The sequence below is a fragment of the Tubulanus polymorphus genome, chromosome 6, assembly GCF_964204645.1.
Source record: "Tubulanus polymorphus chromosome 6, tnTubPoly1.2, whole genome shotgun sequence".
NCBI classification, from domain to species: Eukaryota; Metazoa; Nemertea; class Palaeonemertea; order Tubulaniformes; family Tubulanidae; genus Tubulanus; species Tubulanus polymorphus.
The window spans coordinates 18,391,204-18,411,049 of record NC_134030.1 but is presented as its reverse complement, the minus strand read 5'-3'; the positions used below and the strand labels follow the sequence as shown (position 1 = coordinate 18,411,049).

At 38.6% G+C, this 19,846-nt stretch overlaps 1 protein-coding gene across 2 annotated transcripts in view; it reads right to left on the bottom strand.

Moving 5' to 3' along the window:
* The window catches only part of LOC141906641 (uncharacterized), a 63,429-nt gene that overhangs the window by 38,856 nt on the left and 4,727 nt on the right, over positions 1 to 19,846 (bottom strand). For both annotated transcript variants that reach the window (XM_074795915.1, XM_074795914.1), the window contains exons 5-7: positions 1,941 to 2,231; positions 1,200 to 1,529; positions 157 to 447 (exon numbers count right to left, since the gene is read on the bottom strand). In XM_074795915.1, the coding sequence (XP_074652016.1) occupies positions 157 to 447; positions 1,200 to 1,529; positions 1,941 to 2,231 (912 nt within the window). The remainder of the gene's footprint in view (positions 1 to 156; positions 448 to 1,199; positions 1,530 to 1,940; positions 2,232 to 19,846) is intronic.

The following is a 19,846-nucleotide window of genomic DNA, read 5'->3' as shown; positions in this document are numbered from 1 at the left end:
AGGGAACTGGTATAGAAACTGTCAGCCAATCCAGTAATTTATTTCAACATATTTTCCTTTCGGAATTAGTAGGTTCAGTTGCATTTTGTAGAAAAAATAGATTGTCACATGACCAACTGATTTACGGAGGACAATCGAGTTCCCGCCAATACTCACTGATTACATCTGATTTGTAGATTTGACTTTCTTTCGTTCCAGCAGAATTCTTGGCTACACATTTATACCGTTTTCCAGCCTCCAGTTTAAAAACCCACACTGGTGCTGATGCTGTAGGTAATGCAGTCCAGGTCCCTCCTGGTCCACTATTCACTTGTACCTGGAATGCTACACCAGTCACTGTAGAGCTGCTCTGTTTACAAGTAATACTAACAGTTTTACCTTCCTGCGACAGTAACATATTTGTGCCCCGTAATACATTCACACTGTTCAGTACAACTGCATCAGGTGCTGAAATATCAAATACACAATATATGTAATATTCTTGTACCCGGTAATACATTCACACTGTCCAGTACAACTCCATCAGATGCTGAAATATCAAATACACAATATACGTAATATTCTTGTACCCGGTAATACATTCACACTGTCCAGTACAACTCCATCAGATGCTGAAATATCAAATACACAATATACGTAATATTCTTGTACCCGTTAATACATTCACACTGTCCAGTACAACTCCATCAGGTGCTGGAATATCAAATACACAATATATGTAATATTCTGGTACCCGGTAATACAAAGGTGTTCCAATAGGTACGGGGCCGATTCAAGAGGAGGGATGGGGCGCACGCCCCTGAAAATGGCAAGGTTTTCTAAAAAAACGAAAAATACTAAAATGATAGCATAAGAAATTTAAATTCATAAGCTTATTCTCTGTATATCTAAAAATTAGTTAGTGTTTTCTGGTAAGCTTTTTTCCCTTTCAATTATGTACGTATATGATATGCCATATTAAGAGGGGTGAATCCGTCCCTGAATCATACCCTGAGGTATAATCATTTCTACAAGGTTCGATTTGAAAAAGCAAATAAATAGTTATCTAAGTAACTCCCAAATCTCTAAATGTTAACAATATAATTTTATATGTTCAAGTTACAGTAGATAAATGACGAACGATAAGTACAAACAATGAAACATGCATTTCACTCTGATATCGAATGGAAATTCTTCGATGAAAATATCATACAACTTACACGTAACGTCCATTCGAGTTTGATGTAGTATTTGATTTTGAAGTGGTCTCGGTAGTATTAAACCATTATATCTCCTCAACTGACATTGAATCAATGTTGCCTCAATCAGGTTTCTATAATCCATCTGATTCCTGTTAACAATTCCATCTTTCTCCGCGGTATTTACACCTTGTTTATGAATCGGATAAAACTCCGTTACACCTTCAGTATATGCATCAGCATACCATTTTACTGCTATGTTTGGGTTACCAATCTTACTAGTGGCTTCACAAGTACAAGCTAGTGATTGGAATTCAGCTACCTTACACGGGTTTTCATTTATCTGTATACCTATAATGATATGATATGGTATGGTATTATGGTACATCATGGTGGCATGGCATGGTATTGTACAAAACAATAAAGCACAGATAAGTTTTCCTTTTTCCCCCAGCATTATTTGATTAATCTTAAATCAGATGCACCATAAGGGTTGACTAATTTATGTCCAAGTGAATAAGTGTGGGGATAGATTTAAGTTAACCCTTAGAGTTTTTATAGAGAGCGGAACAATGGACAGTATGTCATGTATTTATCTATATGAAGGGTACTGGTATAGAAACTGTCAGCCAATCCAGTAATTTATTTCAACATATTTTCCTTTCGCAATTAGTAGGTTCATTGGTGCATTTTGTAGGAACAAACAGATTGTCACATGACCAACTGATTTACAGAGGACAATCGAGTTCCCGCCATACTCACTGATTACATCTGATTTGTAGATTTGACTTTCTTTCGTTCCGGCAGAATTAGTGGCTACACATTTATACTGTTTTCCAGCCTCGGGTAAAATTTTCCACACTGGTTTAGACGAGATAAGATGCAATGGAATCCAGGTCTCTCCTGCTCCACTAGCTTGTAGCTGAAAGTGTACACCAGACGCTGCAGTATTGCTTTGTTTACAGGTAATACTGACAGTTTTACCTTCCTGCGACAGCAACATATTTGTACCCGGTAATACATTCACACTGTTCAGTACAACTCCATCAGGTGCTGAAATATCAAATACAAAATATACGTAATATTCTTGTACCCGGTAATACATTCACACTGTCCAGTACAACTCCATCAGGTGCTCAAATATCAAATATACAATATACGTAATATTCGTGTACCCGGTAATACATTTACACTGTCCAGTACAACTCCATCAGGTGCTGAAATATCAAATACAAAATATACGTAATATTCTTGTACCCGGTAATACATTCACTCTGTCCAGTACAACTCCATCAGGTGCTCAAATATACAATATACGTAATATTCGTGTACCCGGTAATACATTTACACTGTCTAGTACAACTCCATCAGGTGCTGAAATATCAAATATACAATATAGCTGCCAAGCAGCGATGACGGGTTTTCTGCAAAGCCAATCAGAAAGATCGAAATTGTAGTAAATTGAAATATCGATACATAGAATAAAATGCATTGACAGATTCGAACCTAATATGCTACCACTGTGTAAACGTCAAATATGATTCAGCTTTGAAACCGAACATACGCGGACGTACAATCAACAAATATTAATCTATTTGACCAGGCATTTATTTTGGCATTCAAACATCATGATACTGTATTATCACCATGCTTAAAAATGGATCTGTCCTATTGAGAACTCATCTCGCACCTGCTGAGTCGATAGATTGAGTGAATTTACAGATAAGAACGTATTATGATTTAGAATATATTGAAGAAGTTAATGTTTTTATTGAAATATTTGAATAAATACACGTACATATATTGTAGCGTAGATTCAATCAATAAATTATGAATTGATCTGGTCTGGGTTTCCGGCTGATGTTGATTTTGGCTTTTATGGATTACAAATTCTATAGTGATAAACAATTGATACCTGCAACATGTGTGTAAATCAAACCTATTCCACTAGTTGCGTGTGTTTCCTAATAAACGGGAAAGTCACTCTTGTTCTGAGTTATTAGAAAAATAATGTTCATTTAGTTATAGAAATTCATTGCCTTTTTTAAAATTCTGTAATAATATTTGTTCTTTCCTAATTTTTATTACTGTATGAACCAATGATATGCTTTGTAAATATGATGTTATAAAATAAATTTGAATTTGAATTAAATTTGAACATGAGAATCAGGCATAACTTGTGTTTTTTAACTTGTCTTTTGTTAACAGTTCCAGAGTTTCAATTACAATAATATTCAAATTGGCTAAAAAAGTACATAGGACTAAATGAAATGAACCGTTTAGTTACTGCAAACCTATTCCAGTGTTATGTCGATCGTGTTGAATCACTTTGCTCGAGTTGAAAGAATCAGATCTTCTATGGTGCAACATCGGTCGAAGAGAGATATCTTGGTTTTGACTGTCCATCTAACTTCATGCGTTTGACATTGGAATCAGCATCATACCCATTTGAACTGCAAAATATTCATACATGAAAACCTACAGTACATGTATACAGTAATCAAACTTTCACCGATGTTGGATATTTGAATGAACATTAGGCTTATTTCAGTATTCTAAAGCAGGAAATAATAAGCCCAATCAATAGGCTCTATTCCCATTGGAACAATTGTATAATGCGTACAGCTGTACCGTACACTTATCAGTCAAGAATGGAGACATCGGTATACCAAACCTACGAACAGCAAAATGTACAGGCCTACAATGATTTCTGGTATACAAGCTGTGACCATATGAACGTTTTGGATCTAGGTTTGACTATTAATGTCAGCAGGTCAGAGAAGGCCTGGCCAAATTTAATCACATGGCTCAAATCAATTGGCCTTTCTGCGTGTGAATACTTCACTGTATTGTTTTAACTAGGGGTCCAGGGACACCATGCCCACTTGGGAAGTGGTTCCGAATGCTCAACAATTTAACAATTTTAATATTCAACGCCCCCTGGTGACCATATTCAAAACCCACTGACCTTGAAACTCACCACAATCATAGAACATGTCACGAACTATAACTTTGTAATTGATCATGGTAACAAAATATGCCTAGGTACCAATATAATAAGGAAATACTAAGTTATTCTACTATTCAACGCCCCCTGGTGACCATATAGAATAACTATTGGCCTTAAAACTTGCCACAATCATAGATGATGTCATGAGCTACAACTTTGCAATTGATTGTGGTTACAAAATATGCATTGATACGAATATAATATAGAAATACTAAGATATTGTATTATTCAACGCCCCCTGGTGGCCATATACAAAAACCAATGACCTTCAAACTCACCACAATCATAAACCATGTCATGAGCTACAACTTTCCAATTGATTGTGGTAAGAAAATATGCTGAAATATCAACAATATATCATAATTGGCTGATCAAAAATACCTCTCTCTGGTATAACACATCCCTTTTCAAAGAATACCCATCACAAATTGCAATGAGAAATGGCGAACCAGTAGGGAGCTACAGCACTCCGAATTCGGGCCAAAATTGACATTTTTGGGCACTAAAAAGGTCATAGGACGGCCATCTTGTGTCCGATCGACCCAATTTTTGTTATGCTGATGGGCCCTGGGGGGATTCACATACATCCAAAAGATCAAGGTAATTGATCAAAGCGTCTTCAAAATTTCCCTCAAAAAGTTCAAAAATGTGTAAAAAGTGTTGATTTTGGCGAACAACAATGGCTGCCAGTCGGCCATCTTGATTCTGACAGGGCCAGTTTTTGGGCTGAAGATGTGTCTAGGGTAGATACATGTGTAACCCAAATATCAAGACATTACATTGAAGCGTCTTCAAAACTTCCCAAAATAACTGGATTCCGTCTACAGACGGACGGACGACGGACGAAAAGTGAACGCAATAGCCCGCTGGGACTAAAGTCCCAAGTGGGCTAAAAATAGGCCTATCGAGTGAATTAGTACATAGACTGAATTAGACTTTAGGCTAATCCTGACCAAATCCTATCCATGTTATAATGGCACCAGTTATTAGTAACATCACTGTAGGGCCGACGAGAGGGGAAAAAGTTGTGTTTGTAGCACATAGGCATGGTAGGCGTGTCGCAATCACTTAATACTTAAAACGCTGTTGTTACCTGTATGTGACTGTACGGCGATTACTACAGGTTAGCCATATGTGAGTACGTTGACGCTCAGACATGCAACATTGGGATTCGAAACCAAATGAAAAAAAAAAATCCAGTAGTAGTCCAGTGATTTACCCACTGTGCCACAGAACGTAACTGCAGGTTAGATGAAATTTGATTTACAAATAGCCTGGCCTCACCTAACCCAAACTCTATTCTTTTACGCATGCGTGTTTGCAGATTATAGGAACTCACGTACGGCGTTAGTCGGGAACTCACGTACGGTTAACCTGTGGAGATCACCGTACAGTCACGTACAGGTAACAACTACGTACTTAAAATGCTATTGGGTACTATATAATGGGCCTATTTAGACAAATAAATACCGGTGCGCGGTAGGCTTTCTTAGCTTCCACACTTCACAACCGAACCAACTGACCAACCAGTATATTTATTCCCAGTACGCACCAACCGGCACAGGCCTAACACTGTTTGTCAACTGTGTGTACCGTAGTAGGCTATCGATAATCACCTGATACTTTTCTGTCGTTTGTTTTCTCTCTGAGACGAACGTAATTCTAGCAGCCCTCCGCGACTCAACGACCTTGATTTAAACTTGATCAATTCAAAATCTGTTTATTGACGCTTTTGGTTACATGAACTGATCAGCAATATACTTAAATGAAATAACCCGAATAACAACAAATCAAAAATATTAAAGAGGTTACCAACAAATGCCCGTAAACCTGTCAGACACGCGAACGCCGGACTCGTAAACTCTTGGACTCGGACCCGCTGAGCAATAAATTCATAAAATTGACTTTGAAATTGATTGTGGAGAAGAGAGGGAATAATTCGATAGCTCTTCCTCATAAAGAAGAGAGAAATTTCGGAAAGACAACACAACATGGCTACTAATTGAACGGAGCCAAATTTCCGATGTTTACGGCTCGACAGTGCCTTTATAACGAGGATTTATCAAAATTCTCATGCAGTATCTGGAGATTGAAGTGGGCTGAAGGATATCATACGGATTGTATCGGCGACAGCGGTAAGGTAAGGAAGCCTTTACACTTTTAACAAAAACTGTGTGGAAAAGGGTTAAAAAAAATAAATATAGCTGCAAAGCAGGGATAGCGGGTTTCTGCCTTGCTGGATGAGGAGCGCCACCTAGGGGTCAGCTGATAACATGGCTATGTTGATTCACATGGGATACTACGCGAAAAGTTCTAATGTACCAAGGTTAGGGGATATGACACCGATAATAACGAAGATACGGTACTTTTACCATGCCCAAGTGGCCGGTAATTTGCCGGTTAGCATACTACTGAATTACAATCGAAAAAACTGATGCTAGAATGAGTTTTCAACATTAACGCTCCCTAGTGGTTAGAATAGGAACTAATTATGTTAGGGATTCGTTGTAACTTATATCCAGGTACATGTATATCAATTTTCATAGAGATCCCTTTATCCGCTTAGTAGCTATCAATGAAAATGCATTTCCAGCAAAATGTAGGTGGCGCTCCTGGAGAACCATATAAGTTACCTACTTAAACCATACATGAATCCAAGTATCTTGAAAAGGGCTACTAACCACACATTGCAACCTCGATTCTATCGCCAACGGTTAAGGACCAAGGAGCAAAAATCGTTGTTTTCACAGTCCCCTGGTGGCAGTTGTAAGAACTAATCATGCAGGATGGCATATTACACACGTGTCTTTGTACTTATACTAAGTTTTGTGATTTTCATAATAAACAGACCGCATTAAATGCAAAAATGGATGCTGAAATCGATTTTTCAAAATTTACGCCCCCTAGTGGTTAAAATGGGAACTAATCATATGAGGGGTTCGTTTCGTTTTGTAACCAGGTACATGTGTATCAATTTTTATAGAAATCCATTGATACCCTTAGTCGATATAGATGAAAACGCGTTTTCCAGCGTCTTATAGGTGGCGCGACTGGAGAACCATATGAGTTACATAGTTATACCATGCATCAATAAAAGCGTCTTCGCAAGGGCTACTGATCACTCGTTGCAACCACGATTCTATATCCAACGGTTAAGGAGCTAGGAGCAAAAATCTCTTTGAAAAATTTGGGGGCCCATTTTCGAGCCCGTAGAGCCCAAACGGTTAATCGGAGATAGGGCGTGCCATTGACTTTTTTAGCCTCCAGGCTGTAATGAACAACTTTCGTGCTCGGCCGAGGCTGAAAACTCAGAGAAAAATTTTTCTCACACAGTAACATTTCGATGTCAGAATTTTCAAAAGTAAAACACCCCCTGGTGGGTGAACGGGGTCCCCGATCTAAAATCCCCTCGACTTACCTCAAGGTACCTGTGTTCCGTAAATCTCACGAAAGTTAAAAGTAAATCCGTCAAGGAATATTGTAATGCCAGCAGAATATAACCATCCAGGCTCTCGCGTATAGCTGCATTAATTAGCTCTATACAGGGAAGATACTGCCAGGATGCTATTGTTTGTATAGGCGACACAAACAAGGCTAAATTCCTCAGTTGCGTTCACTCGAGACTGACCTCATTCAGTGCGCCACAATAGTAGAAGAGATAAAAATACTAAAAAACTACAGATCTAGTACACCAGCTCCATCAATGCTTATAGGGACACTGACACAAACACACATACTGACGTGCTGTGGGAATGACACACAGGCAATACACATACGTAGATGAATACTGTTTGAATCGGGCTTAAATTTCGATGTTTAGAGGCTCACAGTGAGTAAACAGTGGCATTCTGATTAATATTATACGCAGTATTTGTCAATGCAGCGTAGTACTTGTGATACAGAATGGATTCACCGACAGTGAAAGTAAGTTGCAGTAGTTTATATGCTTTCAGTAAGATCCAGTGTGAAAAAGAATATAATAATGAATATAGCTGCAAAGCAGCGATAACGGGTTTTCTGCACAGTCTTAGAATCCTGTTCAACGTTGGATTTCGACGAAGCATTTGATAAGGCACAACATCAGCCATTACTAAACAGGCTATTAGGAAACAGTATCAATGATAGGTCGCCCAAATGGCTCAGCAGTTATCTCTGAACGAAAACTTGTAGCCGAAATCAACGGAACGCTTCATCTTGGAATAAGTCGGTCAAACTAGTGGAGTCACGCAAGGTAGTATCCTAAGTTGTCTTCTGTTTAATGTCCTGACAAATGACATACACAGTAATCCAACATATACCAGACCGAGTAAATTTCCAAATCGACCTTAACACGCTGTTCGACCAAAAAACTTAATGTTCCAACAAGAAAATCTTGTTCGAATGAAAATATTTCTGTTTGATCGAACAATACGCTTTTTGCTTGAACCAAAAATTTTCTTCATTCTGACAAAAAATGTGTTCGAATAAAAAGCTATGTTATTGTTGAAATGAAATTTTCCCGGCAAAAAAAATTGGTCGAGCGAAAACAATTTTTTCGAACGAATGTTTGAATGAAAACAATTCTGTTCGATTGAACCTTTTTCAATATACTTGTTCGAACGAAAAACTTAATGTTCTGACAAGAAAATTCTGTTCAAATTAAAAAAGATTCTGTTCAATTGAACGATAGTTCGAACGAAAAACCTTTCGTTTGGACAAAAAAAAGTTTGTTCAACTTTGTTCTTACGATTTTTTCAAATTGGTTCAATCGTATAGAATATTATTGGTTCGAACGAAATAAATTTTGTTCCGACGAAAGAATTTTCAAGCGAAAGGTCTTTTGAACGAAAAAAAAGATATTTCTGGTGCTCCGAAGTAACTTAAAGCCGGATGTACGTTGGTCTTGTGACACGATGCGATCCTCGCATTGCATCGCAAGTTTCAGTGCAAGTCGGTTGCAATACGATTGTGTGCGACTAGTTTCTGCCAGTCGCAAGAGCGCGTCGGTTGGTCGTGACAGTCGTGTCGCGTCGCAGAAAGTAGAACACGTACGACTCCATGTGACTGGCGTTGCTGAAAGATGAGGACGCCAGTGCTATGACGACTGAGTTTAAATTCGTCAAAACGTCACGATGTGTCAACATATTTATGTTGACTTGATGCGATATATCGACATAAATATGGCGACTTGTCGAGTTGGAACGCGACAACTCGAGGCCCTTTATCGCTTCCGTAGATCTTTCATTAAGTAGGATCACTTGAATCATCGCTTTAATATCACTTTAAAAAAAAAAGAATCTGCCAAAATGACCTTAATATTCGACACTATATGTACAGAAGCGATAAGGGGCCTCGAGATGTCGCGTTCCAACTCGACAAGTCGCCATATTTATGTCAACATACCGCGATATATCGCGTCAAGTCGACATGAATATGTCGATATATCGTGACGTTTTGACGACATATTTCGTTTTCTCGACCATTTTCCTCGCGACAAGTCGACATATTCATGACGACTTGAAACTCAGTCGTCATATTACTAGCGTCCTCATCTTACATTTAGACATGTCTTCAAATGACGGCTTGTCCCGTGGAAAATGAGCAAAAAAGCGAAATTTGTTGTGAAAACGTCACGATATGAAGACATATTCATGTGGACTTGACGCGATATATCGCGATATATCGACATAAATATGGCGACTTGTCGAGTTTGAACGCAACAACTCGAGGCCCTCTATCGCTTCCGTACTATATCAGATTATTCGACTTCAAAATAGGCGAAAGCATAAGTCTTTATTACGTTATTAATTGGCCTAATTATTCAAAAGCTAATAAAGTGGGCGGCAAAACCAAAAAAATTAATTGTCGCGGGCGATAAAACCAAAATAATCATTTGTTGCTGGCGATAAAACCAAAATATTGAATTGTCACGGGCGACAAAACCAAAAAAATGAATTGTCGCGGGCGATAAAACTAAAATCTTGAATTGTCGCCGGCGACAAAACCAAAATATTGAATTGTCGCGGGCGACAAAACCAAACTAATGAATTGTCGCTGGCGATAAAACCAAAATATTGAATTGTCGCAGGCGATAAAGCCAAAATATTGAATTGTCGCGTGGGACAAAACCAAAACATTGAATTGTCGCGGGCGACAAAACGAAACAAATGAATTGTCGCGGGCGATAAAACGAAACTAATGAATTGTCGCGGGCGATAAAACCAAAATAATGAATTGTCGCTGGTGATAAAACCAAAATATTGAATTGTCGCAGGCGATTAAACCAAAATATTGAAGTGTCGCAGGCGATAAAACCGCGACAAAAAAAAATTGTCGCGGGCGATAAAACCAAAATAATGAATTGTCACGTGCGACAAAACAAAAATAATGAATTGTCGCGGGCGATAAAACCAAAATAATGAATTGTCGCGGGCGATAAAACCAAAATAATGAATTGTCGCTGGTGATAAAACCAAAATATTGAATTGTCGCAGGCGATTAAACCAAAATATTGAAGTGTCGCAGGCGATAAAACCGCGACAAAAAAAAAATTGTCGCGGGTGATAAAACCAAAATAATGAATTGTCACGTGCGACAAAACAAAAATAATGAATTGTCGCGGGCGATAAAACCAAAATATTGAATGGTCGCAGGCGATAAAACCGCGACAAAAAAAAAATTGTCGCGGGCGATAAAACCAAAATAATGAACTGTCGCGGGCGATAAAACCAAAATAATGAATTGTCGCGGGCGATAAAACCAAAATAATGAATTGTCCCGGGCGACAAAACCAAAATTATTGTTTTGTCGCGTTATTTTAGTTTTGTCGTTTTGTCATAATGTCGCCCTCATTTGCATTTACGTGTTTTTTTACGCATGGCCCTTATCAGCCACCATACTAAAGCCTTAAGGTCGCGTAAAACTCGATAAACACTTCAAGCGACACAGCGAACGATCTCCTTTCCCCCACAGCGAACGCTTAACCTAGTAGAGGCTACTAGCCTATGTAGGCCTAACATCCGGACAGATTGGTCGTAGGCCTATTGAATAACAACCCACCTAAATATCGTAAATTTTGTTTAAAGTTCAATCCAATGAGTCCGTTAATAAACGCAACAATTATACTGTGTTTGTTTGATACAGTAAAGCTCAGTACCGGTAGGCCTAAAGCCGCGTCAAACTCGATAAACACTTCAAGCGACACAGCGAAAAATCCCTTTCCCCCACAGCGAACGCTTACTCCGAATGTCAAGTGTGAGTCCAGCATACGGAAAGGATTGTGTTATATACTTGTATTTAGTAAATACCTTGTGCATTTGACAATGATCGGTATGTACTGTAGGAAATATAGAGTATTGATGGTATTGACAAGAGGTTGAAGCCCGCGGCCGAATAAAGTAATATATTCTTTTATTTTGATACCTCGTCGACATAACAGCTTTTCTCCGCTATATCTCTTCGGCGTGTTTAGTTTAGGCCTACGATTCCCCGGTACACTAAAGATTTATCTTAGTAAATACACGGTTAATTCGGTAAAGAAAAATAGGTATTGTTAAACTAACTCCTTGAAACCCGCAGCCAAATCACTGGTAGTAATAAATTAATTTGTACTCGATTTGATTCTCATGATGAGGAGAAACTCGCAGCTGATCCCCGGAACGACGATGTAGTAACACACGTCGATTCGTCGATGTTTACGGCTCGACAGTGCTTTTAACATCTAAAGTAGTAAATTTCCAGTGTATCGGTAATATGATCTGATGAGGAAAATGGGCTATTGTTAAAATCACTGTTTGAAGACCGCGACTGAATGTGAAGTCTGCGGCAATAAATTAGTTCATTTATACTTGAATTGATAATCGAAGTGACAGTCGGCCTGCGGGTTGATTTCGGGATGACGACTCGAAAAACATGTCGCCCCATTGAATGGGGCTAAATTTTCGATGTTTACGGCCCGACAGCGCTTTTGTAACGATGATTCGTGAAAAAACACGCGGGCTATTTGTAGATCTCAGTGAGCTGAACGATATTATATGGATTGTATATGAAACAGCGGTAAGGTAACAAAGCCTATGTTCTTTTGGTAAAAATAGTGTGGAAGAAAATAATAATAATAATAATCATGCGGATATCAATAGGGTTTTCTGTGAAATAACAGAAAACCCTAATAATCACGCGGATATCAATAGGGTTTTCTGTGAAATAACAGAAAACCCTAATAATCACGCGGATATCAATAGGGTTTTCTGTGAAATAACAGAAAACCCTAATAATAAATATAGCTGCAAAGCAGCGATAACGGGTTTCTGCCTTGCTGGATACAATGTCGTACAAGGGTGCGTGCAAACATTTCACCGAAAGCAGTTCATAACATTCCCCTTTTTAAAGGAGTGCCACCTAGGGGTCAACTTATGACATGGATATGTTGACCCACAAGGGCTACTACGCGCACATTGCAACCTCGATTCTATCGCCAACGGTTAAGGACCTAGGAGAAAAAATCATTGTTTTCAAGGTCCCCTAGTGGCAGCTGTATGAACTCATTATGCAGGATGGCATATTACACATGTCTTTGTACTTATACCAAGTTTTGTGATCTTCATAATAAACAGACCGCATTAAATGCGAAAAATGGATGCTGAAATCGATTTTTCAAAATTAACGCCCCCTAGTGGTTAAAATGGGAACTAATCATATAAGGGGTTCGTTTCGTTTAGTAACCAGGTACATGTGTATCAATTTTTATAGAAATCCATTGATACCCTTAGTCGATATAGATGAAAATGCGTATTCCAGCGTCTTATAGGGGGGGGGGGCGCTAATGGCGAACCATATGAGCTACTTAGTTATACCATACATCAATACAAGCGTCATCGCAAGGGCTATTGGTCACTCGTTGCAACCACAATTCTATCTCCACCGGTTAAGGAGCTAGGAGCAAAAATCTCTTTGAAAAATTTGGTGGCCCATTTTCGAGCCCGTAGAGCCCAAACGGTTAATCGCAGATAGGGCGTGCCATTCACTTTTTTAGCCTCCAGGCTGTTATGAACAACTTTCGTGCTCGGCCGAAGCTGAAAAGTCAAAGACAAAAATTTTTCTCACACAGTTACTTTTCGATGTCAGAACTTTCAAAAGTAAAACGCCCCCTGGTGGGTGAACGGGGACCCCAATCAAAGATCCCTTCGACTTACCTCAAGGTACCTGTGATCCGTACATCTCACAAAAATTTCAAGTAAATCCGTCGAGGAATATTGTAATGCTAACAGAATATAGCCATCCAGGCTCTCGCGTATAGATACCGTAGCTGCATTCATTAGCTCTATCCAGGGAAGTTACAGCAAGGATGCTATTGCTTGTATAGGCCTATGTGGCACACAAATTCCTCAGTTGCGTTCACTCGAGACTGACCCCATTCAGTGCGCCACATATTTATAAAGATACTAAAAAACTACAGATCTAGTACACACGCTCTATCACTGCTTATAGGGACACTGACACAAACAGACGCACTGACGCGCTGTGGGAATGACACGTAGGCAATACACTTACGTAGATGGATACTGTTTGAATCGGGCTTAAATTTCGATGTTTAGAGGCTCACAGTGAGTAAACAGTGCAATTCTGATTAATATCACGTACAGTATTTGTCAATGCAGCGTAGTACTTGTGATACAGAATGGTTTCAACGACAGTGAAAGTAAGTTGCAGTTGTTTATATCCTTTCAGTAAGATCCAGTGTGAAAAAGAATATAATAATAATAATAAATATAGCTGCAAAGCAGCGATAACGGGTTTTCTGCACAGTCTTAGAATCCTGTTCAACGGTGGATTTCAACAAAGCATTTGATAAGGCTCAACATCAGCCATTACTAAAAAGGCTATTAGGAAACAGTATCAATGATAGGTCGTTAAAATGGCTCAGCAGTTATCTCTGAACGGAAACTTGTAACCGAAATCAACGGAACGCCTCATCTTGGAATGAGACGGTCTAACTAGTGGAGTCACGCAAGGTAGTATCCTAAGTCGTCTTCTGTTTAATGTCCTGACAAATGACATACACACTAATCCAAAATATATCAGACCGAGTAAATTTCCAAAACGACCTAAACACACTGTTCGACCAAAAAACTTAATGTTCCGACAAAACCACGGGGACAAAACCAAAATTATGAATTGTCGCGGGTGACAAAACCAAAATATTGAATTGTCACGGGCGACAAAACAAAAATAATGAATTGTCGCGGGCGATAAAACCACAATAATGAATTGTCGCGGGTGTTAAAACCAAAATATTGAATTGTCGCGGCGATAAAACCAAAATAATGAATTGTCGCGGACGACAAAAACAAAATATTGAATTGTTGCGTGCGACAAAACCAGAATAATGAATTGTCGCGGGAGACAAAACCAAACTAGGGGTCCAGGGACACCATGCTCACTTGGGAAGTGGTTTCAAATGCTCAACAATCTAACAATTTCAATACATAACGCCCTCCATATACAAAAACCAATGACCTTGAAACCCACCACAAGCATAGAACATGTGAGCAGCTATGATTTTGTAATTGATTGTGATAACAAAATATGCCTCGTTACCAATTTAATATGGAAATACTAAGTTATTCTACTATTCAACGCCCCTGGTGACCATATGCAAAACCCAATGACCTTAAAACTCACCATAATCAGTTAGTTGTCAAATAAACACTATAATCCGTGTAAACTGTAGATAAATGAAGAAATCCCACACTTCGAATTTGAAATTATACTATCAAATTTATTATTACGAAACCACAACGTTTCGGCTGTTGACTAACAGCCATCATCAGGTGGAATGATGATGATGATGATGGCTGTTAGTCAACAGCCGAAACGTTGTGGTTTCGTAATAATAAATTTGATAGTATAATTTCAAATTCGAAGTGTGGGATTTCTTCATTTATCTCACCACAATCGTAGTACATGTCATGAAATACAACTTTGCAATTGATCATAGTAACAAAATATGCCTAGGTACCAATCTAATAAGGAAATACTAGGCCATTCTACTATTCAACGCCCCCTGGTCACTATATGGAATAACTAATGTCCTTAAAAACTCACCACAATCATAGACGATGTCATGATCTACAACTTTGCAATGGATCATGGTAACAAACTATGCCTAGGTACCAATCTAATAAGGAAAAACTAAGCTTTTCTACTATTCAACGCCCCCTGGTGACTATATGGAATAACTAATGTCCATAAAAACTCACCACAATCATAGACGATGTCATGAACTACAACTTTGCAATTGATCATGGTAACAAAATATGCCTTGGTACAAATATAATATAGCAATACTAAGTTATTGTATTATTCAACGCCCCCTGATGGCCACATACTAAAACCAATGACTTTGAAGCGTCTTCTAAACTTCCCAAAAAAACTGGATTCCGTCTATGGACGGACGTACGGACGGACGAAAAGTGAACACAATAGCCCGCTGGGACTAAAGTCCCAAGTGGACTGAAAAAGAATTGTCGCGGGCGACAAAACCAAACTAATGAATTGTCGCGGGTGATAAAACCAAAATATTGAATTGTCGCGGGCGACAAAACCAAACTAATGAATTGTCGCGGGCGATAAAACCAAAATAATGAATTGTCTCGAGCGACAAAACCAAAATATTGAATTGTCGCGGACGATAAAACCAAAATAATGAATTGTCTCGAGCGACATAACCGAAATAATGAATTGTCGCGGACGATAAAAAAAAAATATTGAATTGTCGCGGGTGATAAAACCAAAATAATGAATTATCGCGGGCGATAAAACTAAAATATTGAATTGTCGCGGGCGATAAAACCAAAATAATGAATTGTCGCGGGCGACAAAACCAAAATATTGAATTGTTGCGGGCGACAAAACCAAAAAAAAAATTGTCACGGGCGACAAATACAAAGTATAAAACCAAAATAATGAATTGTCGCGGGCGTCAAAACAAAAAACAAGAATTGTCGCGGGCGACAAAACCAAAATAATGAATTGTCGCTGGAGATAAAACCAAAGCAATGAATTGTCGAGGGCGATAAAACCAAAATATTGAATTGTCGTGGGCGACAAAACCAAACTAATGAATTGTCGCGGGCGACAAAACCAAAAAAAGAATTGTCGGGGCGACAAAACCAAAATAATGAATTGTCGCGGGCGACAAAACAGAAATGGTGAATTGTCCAGGCGACAAAACCAAAATGGTGAATTGTCGCGGGCGACAAAAGCAAAATAATGAATTGTTGCGGGCGATAAAACCAAAATAATGAATTTTTGTGGGCGATAAAAAACTAAAATAATGAATTGTCTCGGGCGACAAAACCAAAATAATGAATTGTCGCGAGCGATAAAACCAAAATAATGAATTATCGCGGGCGATAAAACCAAAATATTGAATTGTCGCGGGCGATAAAACCAAAATAATGAATTGTCGCGGGCGACAAAACCAAAATATTGAATTGTCGCGGTCGACAAAACCAAAATAATGAATTGTCGCGGGCGACAAAACCAAAAAAAGAATTGTCGGGGCGACAAAACCAAAATAATGAATTGTCGCGGGCGACAAAACCATAATGGTGAATTGTCCAGGCGACAAAAGCAAAATGGTGAATTGTCGCGGGCGACAAAAGCAAAATAATGAATTGTCGCGGGCGATAAAACCAAAATAATGAATTTTCGCGGGCGATAAAACTAAAATAATGAATTGTCTCGGGCGACAAAACCAAAATAATGAATTGTCGCGAGCGATAAAACCAAAATAATGAATTATCACGGGCGATAAAACCAAAATATTGAATTGTCGCGGGCGATAAAACCAAAATAATGAATTGTCGCGGGCGACAAAACCAAAATATTGAATTGTCGCGGGCGACAAAACCAAACTAATGAATTGTCGCGGGCGACAAAACCAAAAAAAGAATTGTCGGGGCGACAAAACCAAAATAATGAATTGTCGCTGGCGATAAAACCAAAATAATGAATTGTCGCGGGCGATGAAACCAAAATAATGAATTGTCGCGAGCGATAAAACCAAAATAATGAATTATCACGGGCGATAAAACCAAAATATTGAATTGTCGCGGGCGATAAAACCAAAATAATGAATTATCGCTGGAGATAAAACCAAAACAATGAATTGTCGAGGGCGATAAAACCAAAATATTGAATTATCGCTGGAGATAAAACCAAAACAATGAATTGTCGAGGGCGATAAAACCAAAATATTGAATTGTCGCGGGCGACAAAACCAAACTAATGAATTGTCGCGGGCGACAAAACCAAAAAAAGAATTGTCGGGGCGACAAAACCAAAATAATGAATTGTCGCGGGCGACAAAACCAAAATGGTGAATTGTCCAGGCGACAAAACCATAATGGTGAATTGTCGCGGGCGACAAAAGCAAAATAATGAATTGTCGCGGGCGATAAAACCAAAATAATGAATTTTCGCGGGCGATAAAACTAAAATAATGAATTGTCGCGGGCGATAAAACCGTAATAATGAATTGTCGCGGGCGATAAAACCAAAATAATGAATTTTCTCAGGCGACAAAACCAAAATAATGAATTGTCGCGGGCGATAAAACCAAAGTAATGAATTGTCGCGGGTGATAAAACCAAAATAATGAATTGTCGCGGGTGATAAAACCAAAATAATGAATTGTCGGGGCGACAAAACCAAAATAATGAATTGTCGCTAGCGATAAAACCAAAATATTGAATTGTCACAGGCGATAAAACCAAAATATTGACAAAAAAAAAAATTGTCGCGGGTGATGAAACCAAAATAACGAATTGTCGCTGGCGATAAAACCAAAATAATGAATTGTCGCTGGCGATAAAACCAAAATATTGTATTGTCGCGGGCGACAAAACCAAAAAATGAATTGTCGCAGCAGAAAAACCAAAATCTTGAATTGTCGCGGGTGACAAAACCAAACTACTGAATTGTTGCGGACGATAAAACCAAAATAATGAATTGTCGCGGGCGATAAAACCAAAATAATGAATTGTCGCGGGCGATAAAACCAAAATAATGAATTGTCGCGGGCGATAAAACCAAAATAATGAATTATCGCGGGCGATAAAACCAAAATAATGAATTGTCGCGGGCGATAAAACCAAAATTATTGTTTTGTCGCGTTATTTTAGTTTTGTCGTTTTGTCATAATGTCACCCTCATTTGCATAAACGTGTTTTTTTACGCATGGCCCTTATCAGCCACCATACTAAAGCCATAAGGTCGCGAAAAACTCGATAAACACTTCAAGCGACACAGCGAACGATCTCCTTTCCCCCACAGCGAACGCTCAACCTAGTAGAGGCTACTAGCCTATGTAGGCCTTTGTATATGTGTAGGCCTAACATCCGTACAGATTGGTCGTAGGCCTATTGAATTTAACAACCCACCTAAATATCGTAAATTTTGTTTTGAAGTTCAATCCAATGAGTCCGTTAATAAACGCAACAATTGTACTGTGTTTGTTTGATACAGTAAAGCTCAGTACCGGTAGGCCTAAAGCCGCGTCAAACTCGATAAACACTTCAAGCGACACAGCGAACGATCCCTTTCCCCCACAGCGAACGCTTTCTCCGAATGTCAAGTGTGAGTCCAGCATACGGAAAGGATTATGTGTTATATACTTGTATTTAGTAAATACCTTGTGCATTTGACAATGATCGGTATGTACTGTAGGAAATATAGAGTATTGATCGTATTGATATAGAGGTTGAAGCCCGCGGCCGAATAAAGTAATATATTCTTTTATTTTGATACCTCGTCGACATAACAGCTTTTCTCCGCTATATCTCTTCGGCGTGTTTAGTTTACTGAATGTGAAGTCTGCAGCAATAAATTAGTTCATTTATACTTGAATTGATAATCGAAGTGACAGTCGGCCTGCTGGTTGATTTCGGGATGACGACTCGAAAAACATGTCGCCCCATTGAATGGGGCTAAATTTTCGATGTTTACGGCCCGACAGCGCTTTTGTAACGATGATTCGTGAAAAAACAAGCGGGCTGTAGATCTCAGTGAGCTGAACGATATTATATGGATTGTATTTGAAACAGCGGTAAGGTAACAAAGCCTATGTTCTTTTGGTAAAAATAGCGTGGAAGAAAATAATAATAATAATAATCACGCGGATATCAATAGGGTTTTCTGTGATGTAACAGAAAACCCTAATAATAATAATAATAATAATAATAATAATAATAATAATAATAATAATAATAATAATAATAATAATAATAATCAGCAGGAATACAATAGGGTTTCTGCGAAGGCAGCAGAAACCCTAATAATCAGCAGGAATACAATAGGGTTTCTGCGAAGGCAGCAGAAACCCTAATAATAATAATAATAATAATAATCAACAGAATTACGATAGGGTTTCTGCGAAGGCAGCAGAAACCCTAATAATCACGCGAATTTCAATAGGGTTTTCTGTGAAGAAACAGAAAACCCTAAATATACGTAATATTCGTGTACCCGGTAATACATTTACACTGTCAAGTACAACTCCATCAGGTGCTGAAATATGAATTATACGATATGCGTAATATTCTTGTACCCGGTAATACATTAACACTGTTCAGTACAACTCTATCAGGTGCTGCTGAAATATGAAATATACGATATG